At 47.4% G+C, this 21,234-nt stretch overlaps 1 protein-coding gene across 4 annotated transcripts in view; it reads right to left on the bottom strand.

Moving 5' to 3' along the window:
- The window catches only part of DHX30 (DExH-box helicase 30), a 40,459-nt gene extending 19,486 nt beyond the window's left edge, over positions 1-20,973 (bottom strand). Inside the window, exons 1-4 of one of the 4 annotated variants that reach the window (XM_074874289.1) lie at positions 20,237-20,973; positions 16,955-17,037; positions 15,842-15,983; positions 11,045-11,096 (exon numbers count right to left, since the gene is read on the bottom strand). In XM_074874289.1, the coding sequence (XP_074730390.1) occupies positions 11,045-11,075 (31 nt within the window). In that variant the 5' untranslated portion in view covers positions 11,076-11,096; positions 15,842-15,983; positions 16,955-17,037; positions 20,237-20,973. Of the gene's footprint in view, positions 1-6,384; positions 6,525-6,855; positions 7,058-11,044; positions 11,097-14,976; positions 15,029-15,841; positions 15,984-16,954; positions 17,038-20,236 lie in introns of those variants that run through there. The other 3 variants (XM_074874380.1, XM_074874106.1, XM_074874197.1) reach the window with 3 other exon arrangements.
- Positions 20,974-21,234: the final 261 nt, after the last annotated feature.

Genomic DNA, 21,234 nt, shown 5'->3' with positions numbered 1-21,234 from the left:
CAAATCCAAAATGGGCAACGATACTGTATGTCCCATACTTCTCCTGAAACGCACAGATTGTTTCCCCCTCTTTTAAAAGTATGAATATCCTCTAGTTAGAACAGCAGCACTGACAGTCTAACTCCATGATTTAGTGACACTAGCAATCACCTAACAGTTTGGAAAGACTTTTTTTTCCGTCCAAATGAATACAGTATCAACAGAAGAAACAACAGACTACATATACCGGTGGAATCTGAATACAAATATCCTACCACGGAATTCAAAGCTCAGATTCAAAGATCAGAGCTGGTGCTGTTTCCTCACTATGGAGGCAAAAGCAGCTTTGTTCGTTCGATATCGAAAACAAACTGAGCAATAACTATTTTGAACAGATTTTGGTACTTGCATCCCCCTCCTGAACCCTGCAGATCACCTCAGGGTTAAATCAAGGGTCTTGACAATGCACAAAGCTACACGTTAGATCCAGCCATTGGTAGCAACGTGAAACAACACTTGGGGACTTCTCCCTGAATTTGTTGAGATGGCTTGGTTAGAGGCTGGAAATATGGTTTTGTACTAAATTGCTCAGAGAATCCCCTGAAAAGAAGCTTGCCAACGCAGTCAGCCGAGAAGCAGCGCCTGCGGCGACCAGCGTTGATGGCAGGTAGGACTGGCTAGCTGAGCACTGGTCCCCTGCCCCGACGTGTTAGAAATGCCACTCAGGCTACGACACTTGCAGGAAAGGGATATTAATGATCAGTTCATATGACTCATTTAAAAACCGACAATAATAAAAATCACACTGCCCCCCAGACAGAGCAGTGTCACACCCATCTCATGTTCCAGCCTCCTTCCTGATGCCCACACCAGCAGTTTTAGCTGGCGAGGAAGCTGCTCTAACTCACCTCTCACATGCATCACCATTGTATCCGGCACTGTACGGAAGAGCCTTTATTTTGAGCTGTAGACCAAGCAAGATCAGATTAAGTTTAACGTGATAACAGTTCCCACAAATGGGCAGATCCAACAGCTCGCTGTTGCGGCGAGGGGTAGGTGCCACTTCTCCCAGGCTCTACCACCACCACACTGCTCCAGCTCTGGCGTAAACCCAAACGTACAGGGAGATGATCTGCAGCCCTGATCTGACAGAAAGCTAAAACAGAAAGAGGGAGTACACTGGCTTCTGCTGGGCTCAGAAGTAAATTGGCCACTGCATAGTCCGGCAGGTACCCAAAACCAGCGCAAGAGAATAGGGGAGAGGAACAGGATCTCCTGTTCTGGCACCACAAGCACAGCTAAGCCACTCTGATCATCACAAATGCAGGTTCCCCAGGCAGTCCGAACTTCATTCGTCTTCCTGCAGACCATCGATGGGTTTGGGCACTGCTACACTTCTAATTCTCCACAGGTTTTCAGGGGAAGTTTCAGGAACAAGTGAGAAGTCAGCAACACATGATCATTGGTACTGCCAGAATCTAGAATTTCAGACTGAGCTATCAAATCCAAGGAGAAATGACCCAACAGTCACACTCATTAGAGCATCACCAAGATCTGCCATCATGTTTTGCCAAAAGCTCTGATTGCAGAGTTGCTATAATGAAGATACACTGTAAACAGCTCCAAAAAAGACAGACAGCATTTAAGAGAAAGGCTTTAACACAGGCATGTGGCAGAGACATTCTCCAAGAAACTGCTCAGCAAGGGAAAGCTGAAGTCACAGGGGTGTATTATGAGGGCTCACCTGACCAACGGGGAAACCACAGGAGTTTTAGGGAACGCAAAAAGAGTTGTGTTGTGCCACTGCAGGCCTAACACTTGCCAGACTGTGGATTCCTGGGTAAGGGAGAGCAAAAACCCATGTTGCTGATCATATCACCCTCTTCAAAAAAACAGACAAAAGCCCAGCATGCTGATCCAGAGTTCAGAAAAAAAATAATTACTGGTGATACTCAGTTGTGAAACTTCTTCCTCCAAACCAAAGAAGAACCATCTGAATTTCAGAGAAACCACTTTCAGAAGCCAAATGGGCCAGGTACAGAAGGCTTTTGGGTTCCTTAACATATACAGGGAGATACTGAAATACAACCTCCATGGCCTGCGATAAGGATGTCGAGAGCTGGGTATCATCTGAAGACAGGTCGCATTGTAATTTGACAATTGTCTAACTCTGACTCGCAGCTGGAACTGGCTCAGGCTGGCATTACTTTTCAAGCGGGTGTGTAAAGGACAAGCTGGTATTTAGAGGGCAGCATCAAAACGAACAGATCGGAACTGCTGCCTGCTCAATCTCCTTCGACTATACCGAGGTTGAAAAGACCGTGCAACACACAACAGGCTTTCTGCCGCTCTCCTATGCACAAAGGTCAGCCACAGTATTTTCCATTATAAAGAATAATAAAAAAAGCCCACAGGCTGCTGTTTCTCACACAGACTTGGGCAAAACTCTTGAACAATTACATGGGGATATGCAGAAAGTACTCTGATTTATGAACACTACTTGTCCATGAACTACCTTCCATGTATTGGCCAGGAGAGCATGAAAATGGTCTTAGCCTAACAAAGAACTACAAGCCAATTTTCTGTAATTATAGAACAAATGTGATATTTCTACCCACTCATACAGCAAGCACCACTATAGTCTGACTTTGACCTGTTCAAGAAAACTGGAAAAGTGACTAAAATTTTGGCATTCTGGAGTTCTATTCCATTCCACATCGCTGGGATGTGTGGAGGGAGGAGCAGTAACACAATTCCCCAATGCACTATTAAAATCACTTAATAAATGAAAAATTTAAAAAAAACCCCACAAACCTCTAGCACCAGCCTGTATTATTTGGCTTCTAGTTGCTTCCTCTTTCAAGAACAATAACCTGAGAAATTTTGTGATAAGTAACAGGCGGAGGTCAGAAGCACATTCTTTTTAAATGCCCCAAACCAAAATGCAATTGCCTAATGATAGAGCCAGTTTCTCAGATTCAGAGATAACTCTTTGGTGAAGACTAAATATTTAATCCATCCTAGAGCAAAGAATAGGATCTCTAAATAACAAAGCCTAGTTCTGGCTTGCAGCTCAGACTCTGAATTACCAACCGAGACACAATGTATTCTTCACAGCTGACAATGCCATATTCAGCAGTACCATCTGACGTATCAACAGCGACTCTAAGGCTTGATGGATTACCCTCAGCCCATTCTTATCCCAAATTCGAGAGCCGAAAGGATCTTATCTTGCATGAAGCCATGCCTCACTCATAGTTTTTAAAGAAACAATCCAAAACTGCAGAACCGGATTTGCAGAATGTTTTCTTCCCTGCCAGATTGGATTTCTTGGCATCTTCCTCCAAAGAGCGTCTTAGTTCTCTCACTGCTGAGAATAGATATTTGGGTAGGAATCATACTAGCGGTAGCCACAGCCCTGTGGAGGCAAGGAGTATAACCTAATACTCCCAGAACAAAAGAGAGTTGCTTTTCATACCCAATTCCTATCAAGCCAGAATCACGTATGATGTCCATACCGCAGCGCCGAGATCACGAAGGAGTATTAAAAGCCTGCCTTGGACAGCAGACATTTCAGGGTGGGGTTATCAAAGAAGCCAATTAACTAATTTAAGTTCCTCAAAACCAGTGAGTGCTTTAGCTTAACTTGATTATGAAAGTCCACGGTAATTCCAAGCAACACACAGAAAAAAAAAAACAAAACCAAACAACTCCCAGCTGTAGTGGATAAGCCTTCTATTAACCCCAACAAATCTGACAAGTAAAGACACTGTCTGGTACAACAAGAGCACAAATAAGATGGCCCACAGTCTTCTTCAAGAAGACAGTGGAGCATTAGATCGATTTCAACAGTTTCCATCTCCCCTTAAATTCTCTTCCCTGGAAAAGGAACAAACAAGCATCCCTGGAGAAGCAACAAATGAGCAGCAAGGACCAACTCTTAACAACAACACTCATCAAGATATAAGCCCCCGCAGTAATAAATTCAAGTCAGTGAAGAATGCTCCTAACACATCAAAAATTCACAGGGAAACAAGAAAGCCCTGTGGCTCCATAATATCCATTTCATAAGGAATTAGCCTAGACATGTTTTATTAGGGAGAGATGGTGGAAGGTTCCACCTGGCAGTTTAGTCTGCAGTACACCAAAACAGTATTACTTTTTCGGGGGGTTGGGTTTTTTAAACCAACATCTAGCAACCCTGCCCAAGACTCCTTTCAAGCATACACAGTAAAAAAAAAACCCACATGCAGTTCTTACCTAAAGAAGAACAAGCTTAAGAATTGGTAAAACTGACAAGGCTTCTTCAAAAGCAAGTGAGATCACCTCAGAGAATGAGGATGACTGATGGCCAGCCTCCATCCTTGGAGACACTCGGCTGGACGCAGCCCTGATCAACCCGCTCCGGTCTGGCCCTGCTCCGAGAAGGGGATCAGGCCACACGGCATCCAGAGTGTCAGTCCAACCTAAATTCTTCTGTGATACTAGGAGACGGCAAATTTAATTAGTCTCAGAAAAAGATTGTTTCTTAGAGCAAAACAGAGGTCAAGTTCACGAAGTCTCAGTAACGAGTGAAAAGTGCCACAGACCTGACTGAGCAGGCAGAGAAGCTCTCTTCTTCACAGATTCTGCTCCAAAATCCCACCATTTAGGCCAACAAAGCAAAGCCTTAGATATTAATACCAATTAATACCAATTAACACTGACATTTTCTAAGCTGGCCTCAGATCAGAGTTGATTTTTCTGTATTTGTACCCAAGGCTAGTAACAATAGCAGTCAAATGAGGACAGCTAACAAGACATCAACTTACAAGTTGAAGGCTTAGAACTTGCCCTCATAAATAGTTATTTTAAAATAACTTTTATGGTCTCTACGTGTTCAAGGAGCAGCTGTACAGGTAGGGCAGACTTACGACAAGACCCCGAGGACTTTCTATTTGCTCGTCTGAAATGAATCTTCCAATATCACCAAACTCTCACCAGAAGAGCCTTCCATGGTCAATCCACCACAGAAACTGGAAGGATGAGTGAACTGAAGCCCAAAGATAAAAGCATTCGAGTAGTCTCTGAAAACATGTTAGAGAAAGTGCTGAGGAATGCAGTACAAAAGAGGGAAGAGGAAAAAAAAAAAAAAAAAAAATCGGTTTACTACTTTTCTCAGGCAACACCTCAACCAGCTCATTAAACAATAATTTGGGGTGGTTTAGCATTTACTTTTGAAGTAAATTAATTTGCTCTGTTGAACAGCTTGAATGCAACAATTAAAGACTATCTGACTGAACTACAAGATAAAGCTCAGCAGAGCTTCTGAAAGGAAAATGGAACTAAGACCCAAAGAATTCAGAAACTACAGAGAAAAAAAAAAAAGAGTGCTGGAGGGTGGGAAGGAAGCACAGAACACAGAAGAACAAGGAAAGGAAAAAAAAGTTGGTTTTATGTAATAATAAAACAACTTTCCAAAGTGGAAGATTACAGACTAAGAAACAAAACTCAAACCAAGCGAGCGATTTTAAAAGGGAAAATGTAGTAGTTCAAGTCACAGCCTGGAAGCAGTAACCTCCAGCACAAAACTACTCATATCTTTCTAAACTAGAAAGGCGTTCTTCACGCTTCATAATCTAACAAAAAGCAATTGTCGAAACACGACATCAAAACACACTTTCAAACATTCTTTTAAAAAAGTAACGATTCCTTCTGAACAGCAGGAAAGCATTTACCCTTCAAACACCTGAACCCCACGCCCTCTCGCGCACAACTCTTGTAGGCTGAAGGACTGACATCCAAAAGAGAAAAGAATCTTCCAAGCTTCAGGCAGACACATCATCCCTGGCCAGATTCACGGACACTGCAAACATCAGGATTTACGTTAACAGCTGTCCGTATCTCAAGCGGCATTTCATTCAGCTCAGGCACGAGAGTACCTGGTGGAAGGCCAGACCTTTGTACATATACGGGGATAAAGCAACGCTCGGAACCTCCCGCAGCCTGCTCCAGCTCTGACCTAACGGAACTTGCTGCACGGCGACGGCAGCGCGGTTTTCCTGGCGGATGCTCGATGGGCGTGCTCAATCCATCAGGATTTCTAGCGAAAGATCCATTTATGATTCTCCTCTCGTGTCAGGCCACGGCGGGAGATCAGAAGCGGGGAGGACTTTCGGCCAGGGCCGGCTCGGCCCGGCTGTTCAAACCGGCGACCTTGAGCCGAAGGGCTCCGCACCCCTTTTCTGTTTGCCGGAGAAAGCCAACTCTCCCCGCCAACAAAGAGCGCCGCGCACCCGCGCACCGCGGCGGGGGCTGCCACAAAGGCCCCGGCCCCCGCTGCCCGGCGGCGGCTACCGGAGCCCTTCGCGCTGCCCGCACCGGCCGCCGCCCCCCGCCGCACACCGACCGCGACCGGCCCGTTACCTGCGGCGGCGGCGGCGGCGCAGCCGTGCGTGCAGACGCCGCCGCAGCTCGCCGGTTCCTCTCCCTTGCCGCGCATCCCGGCCAGGGAGGCCCTTTCCCCGGGGCAGGGTCGCTCAAGGCCGCGCCGCTCTCCCGCGATGGCCGCCGGCCCGCGACGCGGCGCCGGTCGCCCCTCCCAGCCGGCGGGGGAGGCGGGCGCTGGCGGAGGGCGGGGGGGCTGCGGGCGGCCCGATGCGGCCTAGCCCAGCCGCCCGCAGCGGGCGGAGGCCGGCGGACAGGAGGAGGGACGCGCGGCGCGCTCACGCTCCCCCCTCCCAGCACCGGGCAGCGGGGCTCGCTCCTCCCTTCCGCTGCGTGCGGGGCCGGCGCGGCGCGGCTTCCCCGGCCGCCGAGAGCCGGGCCGCGCACACCGGGGGCGCCGCCGGTTCCTCCCCCCCCCCGCGCCCCGCCTCGCCTCGCCCTCCGGCTCACCCTTCACCATGGCGGCGGCGGCGTCCTCCTCGTCGGCGCCCGGCTCCTCCTCCGGGCTGTCGGGCGCCGGCAGCCGGGTGCAGAGCCCCCGCGCCCCCGGCGCCGCCCGGTAGCAGCGGCAGAGGCGCAGCGGCCCGGCCGAGCCGCAGGCGGCCGCCGCCTGCAGCAGCAACCCCAGCGCCGCCATCTTGAGGTTGCCCGGTGCCGGCTTCAGGCAGGGCGCGGACAGCGACGCGGCCGAGAGCCCCGGCGGGAAGGCGCCGCCCGCGCCGCAGCGCCCCCCGGCGGCCCGGAGGACCCGACGCAGGCCAGCTCTCCTACCCCCCCCGCCGCCCACCCCGACTTTTAACGGGGGAGGCGGACAAACACGCACACGACGCTGAGCCCACGGGTGGAAGATCCCCGGGTGGCGCGGGGGGCGACTGCCTTGGAAAGGAAAAGAAAAAGAACCTGCTTTCACGTCCCTGCCAGAACACGTGGAGGCAGAGAGCGGCAGAAGTTTACCGGGCTCCCGCGAGGTGCCAGCCGCCGTGGGAAGGCAGAGGACTCGCACCGCCCGCTGAAGCTTTAAACCAGCAAAAAGACATTTTCTTTTTTAAAAAATCAGCTGCGCTCGCATCATCGAGCTCTACCAGCCCTGCCTGGAGCTGTCTGTCCTGACACGTGCGCATCGCGTAGAAACAACACGGCAAGCAAGTCAACGCGTGCGCTCATACGCCAACGAGAAGTCACGCGATGCGGATCTAGGTCGTCTGAAAGGGGCTTGTGAATATTTTGTAGGTGTCACAACCCCCCCCCCAGAAAATACGATGTCTTTGCGCACACTCAAAGAAACGTTACCACAAAGAGATGACTCATTTGCTCCCCAGATCTGAGCAACCTGGTCACCATCCTGCGAACACAATGCACGGGCCAGTCCTCCAAATACGGATTTTATTTTAGAACCGTTACTAACCTTCTCTAATTAGAGGGAAAAACAGACATGCAACTTTTACTATGCTTTCAACAGCATTTGGCTGCCCTCGGTTTCACTCCTGCACTTACTTCTTGCAATCCTTGCGTGTTTACAGGCAAAGCAATCTTTCTGACTGTTTTAATACAAGTGAGTGCAAGAATGATTCAGAAAGCGAAATTCAGAAACTGCCCTGGAACCTGAAAGTCATTTCGAGTTTCTTGTCTTCAGCTACACATACGCCCCACCTGCACCCGAACACACACACGTGCAGGCTAGGTAATTCCTGTTCAAGTGTATGTTACTGAAATTAAAGTCTGCTTGCAGCCCGTTCGTTACTAACATTTGAGATAAACACTAAAAAACTTAAAGTCAATTAGGCAGCAGGACAGAACTTTCCCTTCTTACACACTTCTCCCTACTTGAAGTCGACTCCCCTGTTATTTGGTTCCATTACGAATGATTTTGTATCTGAGGCATAAAATTCTCAATTCTGTAGTGCTGGTTGAAATACAAACACTACAGGACTGTTTTACTTATTTTTTTAAAGTCTGAATTATTTTTCTAAGCAATTAATACATATAAATTTTATTATCTCTGACTGCAACATACACCTGGGACTACCATTAGGTTGTGTGTTTCTTTAAACCAGGGTATCAATTTTATGTCAAATAGTGAATATTTGGTGTGCAAACCAAAAATTTACATGAATGGCTGTTTAAGCATCGTGATGAAAAAAAGGGGGGGTTTAGTTGTTGGGGGGGTGTGTGTTTTTTGTTTTTAAATCAGAAATCTTCGATAAGCCACAAACTGACAAAATTGCACACTCAAGTTTTACAAAGCCTGTATTCCACAAGAAGAGGTTCAAGAAATGGAAAGTTATCAAACAAAACCCTGTATAAAAAACAAACTTTGGAAGAACATACATGAACACTCAAAAAAACCCCAAATCTTACAACACCAAATTTGCCTTTTCCAATATGCACGCTTTTTAGAACCTCTGTGAATTAGCTAGTGATTTGTCTGTGTAGTTATTTTTTGCTAAAAAAACCAAAAGCAAACAAAAAGCCCCAGATCTTGAAGCAGCCCCAAAAGACACAAAAAAGGCTTGCTTTTTTTTTTTTTTTTTTGAAAAGACATGACTAATTATAAAGGCTTAGATTACAAATTTTAAGAGCATTGGCCCACTAAAATAGAGAACAATCTTGCTAGACAAGTCACTCAGTTTAAGGAAATGAATTGTATGTAAATCTTTTGATAGCACATTGCACAAACTCTTACTTTCAGAAATAAATTTCAGTTGGTTTGGAAACAAAAGCTTCAAGGACAACTAGAAAGAAAGGGTGGCTGGAAATAGTACGTAGACATTAATACATCTGTCTGGGAAGAAAAATCTACTGTGAAACTACCGAACTTGATATAGTTGCTGGTTTATTTACCATTTTAGCAAGATCTAGATGAGGCAATAAGCTGTCCAGCAGGGAAGAAAAGAAAAAAATAATCACAGCTACCAGGCTGCTTCAAGTCGTGAACATCAGAGAAGAAACACAAAAGGTAACAAGAGCCCTAAGGAGATGAAAACCATGGCTGGAGACCACAATGATTAAAAGCAAAACAAACAAAAGAAAACAGATAAATAAAGTACATGTCTGGGGAAAATCTTGGAAACACACAGTCAGCGGGAGGGAGAAATCTGGGAGAAGATGCTGAAAGACAGCGTGCTGGTGCACGGAAAGTTAGACGTGAGTAGGGCTAGTGGTTTGTCACCATAATGATATAAAAATTATTTCATGAGCACAGAAAAAAATAGTTAAGACTCAATTTATTAAAAAATTGCAGAAGTCACAGATGCCACATACTCAATCCAAATATCTTTATTTTGCAGAGATGAGCGTTAAACAGCATGTAAATAATCGCTTAAGGCCATCTTCCCAGGTTTTGCCAGTTCAGGCTCACTTCGATGAGCTGCGGTTAATTCATCTTCTCGAGCCAAGCCTTTGCAGAGGCAGCAGCGCTATGCAGAAGCTCGTTAACAAGCCGCGTTATGTTAAAGACTTCCTTTTCCCCCAGAGCGCAAGTGTGGCAGCACCCAGCATCCCAAACCCAGTCTGGCCATGACAAACCACTAGCCCTCACAGGAAAAGTTCCTCCCCTCTCTCTCAGACTCCAACCTGGGTCACACTATTTGACAGATGAGAGGGTTTTTATTCCCGACTAAAATTACTTCGTACATAATTAACGTCCTGGACATAGAAAGCATTCTGGGAATTTTTGTTTTAAATACAGAACCCACAATATTGGTGACTCAGCAGCATGGCAGCGTTACAGGAATGGCTGGTACACTGTTGTGCTTCCCAAGTGCTGAAGCAGAAGCATGACTTCCCTGAGACAGGAAGGAGGCAGTGATCTGTCACTGGTTCAGCCATATCTGGAATATTTTATTCCATTCTATGCACCTTATTTTAAGACCAAGTAACGGAGTTCAGAAAAGAACAACAGAAGGAAACAAAAACCAGCTAGTGACTGAAGGGACTTCTTAAGAGAAAGTATGATCTAAAGAAAGAGGTTGGTAAAGCAATGACAGGGAGAAAAGGGACATGGTGACAGTTGACAGATTTAAAGTATGCAAACGCCAAGGAGAAAGCACTTACTGAACTGGTACAAAAAGATGCAGGTATGTTTAGGAGGGTAAAATTAAAAGGGAAAAAAAAAAAGCCTTTACTTTAGGCTAAATAGCAAACGAGTCTACATTGTCATCTATGAGCTAACCCAACAGGTCTGCTCCCCTTCCAGATTCTGTTGTTTCCCTGAAATATTCTCTGGTACTTACTGTAACCAAGCTTACTCGCTACATGTAACTCGGGCACTACACTAACCAGGGCACAACGGAGTTACATTGGTTACAACCACCCTCGCTTTACACATCAAAGTGCAAGTGTTGCAGGCTGGGCTCCCCTCAGAAGTAAAGCGTCTCTCGAGCATAAAAATTATCATCCTATATTACACAGCTATCACTGGTTCAGGTATAATCACCTCAACTTCCTTTTTTTGTCCCCAATGCACTGAGGAGGAAGTCTGACAAAGACATTTGTAGGACAAACCTCTCATTTATCCAGCACAGAGAAGGATAGTTCTGTTTCTTATAAATTAATTTTCTTCATCAGTCTGCTCTAGTATTAAAATCTCTGAACAAAGGAAAAAGTAAGAGCTGAACTGAAGATTGTCTCAGTTTCTTACCTTTAAGGGAATTCAGCGAGAACATCTCCATCACAGTGAAAAGGGTTGATTCCTAGGAAAGCAAGAGGTAGCAAAAAGAAACAGGAAGTTAGAATTAATATTTCCTTTGAGGTGTTTCCAGTGCTTAGTGCTTCTGAAACTAGCTGTCTTTAGCACAAGACAAAGCTGATGGTCCTCGACAAATTTCACCTTGGTGTTTATATTCTGCCTGTTTCATCTGAATCGTGCGTGTACTATTTGTTATCCCGTTAGAACTGGCTGCTCTACACCCAAAGGGAGCAAGCGTCTTCTCAACCTGCGGTTTGTAGCTTTTGGAAGCGCTTTGTCTCTGTAGCAATATTGATTTGGGGATATTTTTTTTAAAAACTTTTAAGTCAGAATGCCAGAAGTAGGTAGACTACTGTCACTATTCCCCCTTTTTAAAGAAAAACAAGAGATACACAATTTTGATAATGTGCTTTACTGAAATTACGTTAAACTTCCTGTTTCAATTTCTTATTAAATAGCTTTCACTCAAATAAGGGAAAGAAAACCATCAATTTTGGCTTGGGGTGCTTCATCTGTCATGCCAAATATTAAATACATTTTAGGCACTCTTGATAACAGATAACCTGGATCAGATGGGTGAGGGTCCTCATTTACACAAAGCTAACGTTAACTATCCATATTAATGGCTATTCCTGTGCACACAATTAATATCCTACAATTATTATGCTCTCAAATTACTCACTTCCGCTTTCAGTGAAACTGATGACAGAATTACTACTTACTTCAGCAACAGCAAACAAGGCCTAAAATAACACCACTTTCAGAACAGAACTATAGGGACATGACACCTTGTTCAGCAAGTCGCCTTTCTACAGGCACATAAAAACAACCCTTGTCTTTTTCAACGACTAAATAAATAAAAACACAGTTATTTGACTTGTTTAAAAATGAAAAACCATACATGCTGTAGTAATTATCAACATTGGCAGAGGAAAGCATCCTTGGTTTAACTAACTCGCTGCACTGAACAAAGTTAGAAAACTCTTTTGTGGTAGTCAAGCAAGATTCTTAAGGCTGAAGCATTCAACCGTGGAGCTAAGTCACGGGAGGAATGCAAATTGGAAGTGCAAAGAGCGGGCCACATAGCAGCCTTGTGCCCCCTTCACGTAGGGATCACCTCAGTCGAGGTACAAACCATCTTAAAGCCAATAGTATTTCTGATCAATTATACGAGACCAGCGTTACTCCGGCACTGGACTGTGTCTTACATGTCTAAGTCTTTGAACACTCTGAAGTCACCGGAGAGAGACAACCAGGAGTACGACAGGGAGTGTTGCAATATATTCTTAAATCTAAGTCACAGAGGTATCGGCCGTATCTTCCTCCCATATTTTTAAGCTTGACAAAAATGGGGAAGCTGTTTTCTTGCAGACAGGCTGAGTGTATTCCAGAGAATACAGGGAAGGTAGTCCACAACAGCTTTCGGGGGCAGTGTACCATTGAGGCAGCTAAACTCCAAGGCTTACCTACAGGGCACAAACTAGTGGAAAAGAGAACAAAGAACATCTCACCTACACTGGGATGGACAGAAGGGCACTTACAAAAATAAACACAAGATAAAGTTGAAGAAAACGGTCTTTTCTGCTCAAAACCAAGAGCAAAAATTGAAAACCCTACATGGATGAGCTTACAACATTAACAGCTGAGAGCCCCATTGACAAGCAAGACTCTAACAAAGCTGTTATTGATAATCACACCTGTAGATCCCCAGCTGAGATGGGGACCCTGACTGTGCAACCAGTAACAGCCCCACGGCTCAAAGTCAGCCCCTGTGAGAGCAGGGACAGGCCAGGGAAGAGAAAAAAGGCACGGAGAGGTGAAACAATCCAGGTGAGGTCCATGAACAGAACCCCACTGATGAAGGATCCCTTTTAAATTACATGGAGGAATGAGAGTAAAGCTTGAGCATCCAGTAGGAACATGGTCAAAGCCGAGAGAGAAGAGCTTGGATAGATAAGCTTAGGTTTAAAGTACAGGTCATTAAGAGATCAGCCCCTGCAGCATCATCACTGGATTACTCAGGACGAGATCTGGTGGATCTGAACACAGAGGATCCTGAACTGGGAATCAGTTTTAGCACAGCCAGCAGCCTGGTGGAAATCCCAGGTTTTTGTTGCTGAAGATCCTGATACCCAAAAAAAGGTGTTCAACTATGGCAGCTCCCTCACCGTTCATGGAAATGAAGGGAACGCATGAACATCACTGAAAGAAGGGCGCTTTGGAAGATTCAAAATATACTTTGTCAGGCTCTGATGACAGGAGAGAGATACGGGGCCTCATCAGACACTGGATTTACACTGAAGTAGAACACACTGACGCAGAACTCTTACAGACAAGGCAATGGTATGTTTGGCATGAGAATCAACCATGCACAATGATGCCATCAGACTGCAGAGCACCTCATGCCTCACTTGGCAAAATACTAGAATCCCAGAAGGCAAAAGAGGCACTAAAAGTTTGTTACCAATAGACTTAATGCCCCTACTGCAAAAGCAAAGAGTGAAACCAGTGAGCGTGACACTGGAAACTGCTAGATAAAATCTCAAAGGCCTGGGAATTGGGTCTTTGTTAGGTTTCCTTGATCCACCTGAAAATAGCGACACACACGTATGAGAAGAAGGCACATCCCCAAGAATAAAGTACATCAAGATGCAGTGAATATCACAGAATTTCTGATTATCACCTACGGTGATATTCGAGCGGTGTACAAAGAGGTACAGCCCCACGTGCTCTGTTGTGAGAACAAAGAAGAAATTGTGTTGTCCTACCTATCATCCACCCTCAAGGATCACCTACACTGGGGTCCACGCAAAGTTGAAGAGTTCGACTCCCTGCTATTTGGGCCAAAGAAGGGATGGATCTGTGCAAGAAATCTTTCTTTACCAATCCTAATTCTGCAGGATTCCCATTGCTGAGCTCTGACAAGCTGGAAAGGGGACAACAAAGTGCTAGAGGTAGGAGTGGGCATTGGATGCTCTTGGGCACCCACCGCTCATGAGACCAAGCGTTGTGGACCGCACGGGCAACCCAGAGTCACCGTTCCAATGACCGCAGGGGAAAAAATACTGACAACAGAGTAAGTTACGGGAAGGGAGGGGAGAGACAAAACTAAGAAAAGAGCTGCAAGCCGTGACGGAGAACAGCTCTGCAACAGGAGCAAAGGCTTCCCCACGACACAGGACGCAAAACCGGAGAGCGCCCAGCTCCCAGGCCATCTCCGGGTCGCCCCGTGCCGTTTCCCGAAGCGGGGCTCAGCTCCCCGCTCCAACCGGAGCTCTCCCCGCCGGCCACTCGCCCAAGACCCGAGGGGAAAGGCGCCGGGGAGCTCGCCCGGCCGGCTCCGCGCCCCCGCCTGCTGCGCTCCCCGGCTCCCCGCGGCGGTGCTGAGCAGCGGCGGGCAGCAGCCCACGCCCCGGCCCCGCAGACGGCCGGTGCCCCATCCGCGGAGCATCCCTGGCCGCCCCGCCCCGCCCCGCGCCGTCCGGCCGCACAGGCCCAGGCCCCCGCACGGCCCCTTCCCGCGGGCCGGGGCTCCCCTCAGGCCGAGGCTCCCGCCCCCCTGGGCGGGCACCGCGCCCGGGCTTGGCCGCCGCCGCGCCCGCCCCCCCCCCATCCCGGTCCCGGGGCTCCGCGCCGCTCGGCCCCGCCGCCGCCCCCCGACCCATCCCCGCAGCCCCGCCGGTCCCCCCGCCGCCACCGCCGCCCGCCCGGCTCCGGCTCGGAGCCATCCTTCCCCTCCTTCTCCTTCCTCCCGCCGCCCTTCCTCAGGCCGCGGCCGCCCCTCGGGCCTCGATGGTGGGTTCCGGGCCGCGGTCCCACCACGCCCCGCGCGGCCCGAGCCCCCCCCGGGCGGAGCGGCGCCGGTCCCGCTCCCCGACACCGACCTCCTCACAACCAACTCTCTGGCGCCGGTCCGCCGCCGCTCGGACTACAACTCCCAAGAGCCCCCGCGATCCGCTTCCGGGGCGCCGCCCGCGGCCGCCGCCGGCTCTTCCGCCCCGTGCCCCGGATGTGAAACACCCCCCCCCCCCTCCAGCCGCCTCCTCCGGCGAGCGGCACGGGAGTGCGAGGCCGCGCCTGGGCGCGGGGCGGGGCCTGTCCCCATGGCAACGGCTGGCACCAATGGGCGGGGCCGCTGCGGCCGCCGTCCTCCGCGCCCCGGCCCCGGTAGGCCCCGGCCCCGGTCCCTGTTCCTCGATGGGCCCCGGCCCGTCGCCGGCCTCAGCGCCACGGGCCGCCACCGCCGTTTGTGCCGCCTCCTCCGCCTCAGCGCGGTGCGCGGCCCTGAGGGGAGCGGCTGGTTGCGGGCCGGAGGCCGCAGGCCGGGGCCGGCCCCCGCTCGGCTTCACGGAGCCCGAGGCTTGCGGGGAGACACGGGTGGCCGTGGGGCTGCGGGGCCGGGCCGCCTCCCCGGCGAGTGAGCGGCTGCGGTGCCGCTGGAGGGCCCGGAGCCCAGCGCCTGGCACGGCCGGGTCCGAGGGGCGGGGCGGGCTGCCCCGGGCCCGGCCGCGTTTCCCGGCTGGGTGTACGGCCCGCGGCGGGGAGGAGAGCTGCCCGAGCTGGGGCTGCCAGCGCTGATGGGCTCCGGAGCCACAAACCTCTTCCCTCATTCAGGGGAGGCCATGTGGCATCATTAATATATCAACATATTAAGCAGCCACCAGCCTTAACAACCGTGTTAATATTTAACCAACCCGCTGTCTGTATCCATCGGTAGAAACTTACTCCTGATCTTAAATATTCACTTACTGGTTAGAATTAGATCTGCTGAATATCCACAGCACAGGTGCCCACTGTCCTTCTGGAGCGGGGTTACAAGCCAAAACACGAGCGGGCTAGTTCCTCCTCCAGGGCAGGACAAGGCGCATTGCTGCTTCTGGCTGGGGTAATCCTAAAGCGAGCAAAGAGAAGCGGTGTTCATCCCCTGCGTTATTAAGGCCCTGGTTTGTAATCATCACCTCATTAAACACTTGTGTGCAGTTCCAGACGCTGCCCAAAGATACTGAGTGGCCACCCGTAAAATAGCGTGGAAGTCCTGCAGCGTCTCCTCGCTTTTCACTGCCGTTAGAAGCCAAAGCAGCAGGAGCGTGCAAGGACTTGTCACACTCACGTTCTCAACAGCCGTGAGACAAAGCGTGTCTCCGCTCTCGTTGCATCCGCGTGGGTGCAACGGTGAGCTTCGTTCAGGGGCAGCAGCAAATGTGTGATGAGGGTAGCTTCATTTACGAGGGGAAAATAGTTGTAGTCTGGGTTTGCTGATTTGCCATCGTATCACTGATTCTCTGGCAACATGAACTTGGATGGCAAGGCAAACGCGGGGAAAGGTTCTGGGTGGTAATTTAACCCTAAACTCAATGTGGGTTTGATACAGGCTTTAGCAATTACTACCTAACAGCTCTGCGTGCAGAGTTCTTCGCTTCTCTTTCTGGCCTTTTCTATTCACTGTGATTTTTCATACCATCCATGTAGTTATAAAATAAACCCTTTCAGAGTACTAATCCTAAGAAGAGCTTTGTTTCGGTGAGATTGAAATGACATTTGAAAATGTTCTCACTACATATTTTCTTTACTGAGAAGCATTGAGATGCCCAGGACGATTTAAGCTCACTGTATTTCTTGCTGTGGTCTGCAGGCCACAGCTCTCTTGGCGTCAGTCGTACCAAGGACATGAGCCAAAACATGATGGAAAGGAAGTCGTGTAAGGGTAAGAGTGTGTCAAACCGGAATTTCCCTTAAATTTATTGGCCTGCTCGCAGAGCCAAAAGTCTAGGTCAGACAGACTGAAGAACGCATGTGGGATGGGAGGAAGTGCCAGAGAATATAGAAAATTTGCAGATGCTTAGGGGTCTCCAGCTACTGCACCTTTATTCAGAAGATGGAGCAGGAAGTCCAGTTATTTCTGTAGACTCCAAAGGCCAAAAGGTTAATGCGTAATCTTCATCCCCCTGTAGCATTTACAGATAAGAACAAGGATAATAAAAGAAAGTGTTAAGATAAGGGGAGTAACTTAAGCCATTATTACCAGCTTAGCTTCAAAAGTCTGCATAATCATTCAAAAGTCTTCTGTTAAGTAACAAGTAAAGCAATTTGGTTTTGGGGGCTTAGAATGGAAAATTGATTTAATACAATGACTTTGTAGAAAATCTGTCAAGCCATCTAAAGCATGATCACTTAATTATAGTTCTCTACTTGCTTCCTACTGATTACGATATTTTTATTAGTATTACTTTGTAGTCTCTTTTCCAAGTAACCGAAGAGATGCTGCAAAGGCTGTTTTTAGACAAGATCTAAATACAGTTTATCAATCCTTGTAACTGTAAAATAAAGATAAAAACCATGGACAGTATTTTGATTTTTTGTTCCCAAGCTTCCCAAGCTAATAATCTATTTCTGTTCTGAAAAAAAAAAAACAACCCAACTTAAAAATACCACGTCCAGCAGAACTAACAGAAAACAGTCTCCTGTCTATTGCCCTCTAGTTAACCAAACTGCTGTACAACCACTGCAGCTCCTCTTTGTATTCCTGCCCCTCCTGCCACCTGGCATACCTTAGATCTTCACCTAGACACCTAAAAATCCATGTATTTTCCCCAACCATATCCCCTAAAGTGCCCCTCCTCTGTTAACCTCTCTTCTGCCCATGTCCCTTCACTGTCAGCTGTACAACAGACAGCAAGCAGTGCAAAACCCGTGAAAATCACTGTGTGACCGTAGTGTCCAGACTGCTTGAGCCTACACCACTGCATGTGGGAAGGGGCTGACTTTACTCCTCATTCCACAGGAGAACTCGGTACCTCTGCATTTTTTAAATGCCTCCGTTGAGTCGATTTGAAACTAGTTAGCCGGTTTAAAAGTTACCAGAAAAGGGACCAGGTAGTCAGTGCCATCTGAGGGACAGCGGTGCTTTAGGGAAAAAAGATATCCCCATTGCCCATCCTTAAATGAGAATAGAGACCTGTCCAGTTGATATGTCTCTTTCCCAAATGAAGTTCCTAACAAATTGTGAAAATACTGTATTAAAAAAAAAGCCCACACAGAAAAAGATTCTGTTTTTTGAGACTGCAAACTGTTCAGTTTACAATGAGTGCAAGAAATGAAGGCTTGTAATTCTGGTAGAACATCCTTCTTAATTTGATTTTCATTTATTGTCATTTATTACAACCCAGACATTGTAGCTCTCATTGAATGAATTAAATAAGTAGCTGATACTCTTTTTAGGCCTTTTAACATCTTTACAATCCAGTTATGTTAGACTTCCTTGCAGGCTTGCTCATACTGTGCTGTGAATGGTCATACTTGGCGTTTGTTTTTTTTCTTGTTGCAGTCCTAGAGACAAAGGGCCTAATTGTATGTTAATGTAATTTTATAGCAGTTTATTGTCAGAAAAGCTCAGACTGTTTGCTGCTCTTTCTGTCACAATACCTGGAGGATACTGAAAAATATGGGAAGCATAGAGGAAAGTGTTTCAATTCAGCTTTCTTAGGCTTTTTTCTGTATTAAAAGGTTAATATAGTTTTTGGAAAAGCTGTGAGGATTAACTTGAAAAGTTACTGTGAGTATTTGTTTGGAAGGTCAGTTGTTGTTAATGCAATTGTTGAGTTCATCATTGCTACCAGAAAGTCAGGAATCTTTCTTTTTTTCTACATAGAATGCTACCAACAGCTGCTGCAGCAATGTGGAATCTTAAAGGCAAAGTGCTGTAGCTTAGTAAAAGTCACACACAAACCCACTGAATTTAGCTTAGGGATGACTTACAGAAACCAAACTGTGGAGAAGGTGAGTGTAACCAAGAGGCAGAGAAGCTAGTAAACCAATCTGGCTAAATAGCATGCCTCCAGAGCTCTTTGGACTCAAGACTGAATTATTTCATAATCAGAAAGGCGAGATTCTGCTGAAGCCAATTAACAGGCTAACAAGCAGTGTGTAAAACAATTCCAACTTCTGAGATGGAATTATATGAACAAATCACTGAAGTTGTTAAATATAACAAAAAAAGTATTTTAAAGACACTAGAAGCAGGAAGCCAGTTAAAAACAAAAAATCACAACCCCAAAAAAGGAATAAATCTGTTTGGCCTCGTATACTAGTTGTAATCAACGGAACAACTGAGAAAGATCATTTCCTGATCCCCTGTGTTGTGAAGGAGGATGTTGAAATTCCCCGCTGTACCTTTTAAAGCTGCTGGTAATCTGGATAACGTATTCAACGTCAGAAAAGTAGATACTGGAGCAAACTGATAAACTGCTTTTTAAATTAAGGCTGAGAATTGTGAAAGAAAATTGTGCAGTCAAGCTGCTAACAAAATATAAAAAGTGCCTCTAATGGAAGTTGTTAGACTGGATTGTCAGCGGATAATATATCATGTCTTCTTTTGTTTATATGAATCTCCATGCTTTCATTTCTAATATCTCTTTATGGCTTTCATGATGAGACATGACAGGATGTGGGTAATTCTGGGATAGTAAAAAAGTTACATGGGCAGAGTTCTGTGCTGGTCAAGAAAAAAATGTATGGATTTCCCTCCAGCCCCCAACATGAAATAGTTATAAAACACCCAGTAGTATCTCACTGTATTAAGTACCTTTGTAATCTGTTCCGAATTAAACATTAGTATTAGAAATAGAAAAACCTTAATTCCTTGGAAGTACACTGGCTCATCAAGGATCTTGGAAAAAACACCTCCTCTTTACCTTCTTAAATGCTCTTTTTTTTTTTCCTTCTTTTTCCATTTTTTGCCTTGTCTCAGGCACCTTTTTGTGGCCTAATATTGTTAAAATGGATACAATTTGCTTCTGAATTACATTGGCCTGAAAATATGACTAGCAATGGCACTATCTCCTCAGCTGCAGCTGTACCCTCAAGTCAACTTTTGGGAAAAGGTTTTGCGTGGGCAGATGAGACAACTGTGAGAATTAAATTCTTAAATGTTGCTTTTGGCTTTTTGCTTTGACAAAAATATTTTATCAGATATTAAATAACATTATTAGAAACCGTGTTCTCAATCTGCTACAATAACATATAAAGCTGACACAAACACCTAATAAAACACTATAGGTCACGATAGCTCATTCTGTGACCATTTTTCAGTAAAACTGCAAATAAAAGTATTACTGTCCCTTCTTTAAATAACATAAAACATCCCACCTTCTGACGAGCATGTGTGGAAGCATTGTTTCTTCACTCTTAACGTTTCTTCTGGTGGTCTGTGTGCTTTGGGAGCTCTCTGCAACTTCTTTGTGTGGTTTTCAGGTGTTATTTTCTGTAGATTCCTCTCTCAGCACTGTCAATGCTAACTCTGCTTAATTGCTTTCTGCCTCGCGGTGTTATTCTACAGGAAACTACGAAATGGTAAGTGTTGGCTAGAAGAGACTAGAGACAGTAGACCGTGATGTATCCACGAGACACTGACTTTAGTTGTGGCTGCTTTGATTTCCCACGCAGCCTCTGCCAGCGGAGGCTCTCCCTGACTCTATCCGAGATCCGCTGACGTAAAGGGTTATAGTCTTAGCTTTCTTTGATTAAGTGAGTTGAGCTTTTCCAGTTTTGCCCACTATTCAGAATTACCAATACTGACCATTCCGCTCTGGAGAGACGGTGGCTTGCAAGCTACCTGCTGTGGAGAGCTGGTTCCTCCCTCGCGCGGCCCTCAGGGAGCCGCCAGCATGGAGCACCTCCTTCCCTCATGCCCAGGCACGACGGAAAGCCCTCAGGGAGTTGGCTAACTGACTTTTCGTTACTTGGGCTGGATTAATCACAGGCTGAGATGCTTTTATAATTGGATTAGCATATAAAATAGATCGAGGGCGGAGGATGGGCTCCGCGGTGGGAACAGGCCTTGTACTCGACGCGTTCTTTGTTTCGCTCTGCCCGCGGCCGCGCCCTGCCTGCGTGCAGCCCAGCCGAGCCGCGGTGGGCGGCGGGGACCGCTGCTGGCTGCAGAGCGCCGGGCCGGGCCCGGCCTGTTCAGCGCTCGGGAGACGCGACCGGTGCGACGGGCCAAGATGTCACCTCGTCCCCCGCCACCCGCTCTCACGGAGGGGCACCATTTTCCCTACCGCTTATATAGACTCGGGGGGCGGGCAGACAGTTGTGATTGGCTCACCCGCCTGCTCCTCTCACCGCCCCGCCCCGTCCACCACGTG

This window comes from Strix uralensis, chromosome 1, assembly GCF_047716275.1.
Source record: "Strix uralensis isolate ZFMK-TIS-50842 chromosome 1, bStrUra1, whole genome shotgun sequence".
Lineage (NCBI taxonomy): Eukaryota > Metazoa > Chordata > Aves > Strigiformes > Strigidae > Strix > Strix uralensis.
Note: the sequence above shows the minus strand (reverse complement) of the source record. Positions and strands in the feature narration are given on the sequence as shown.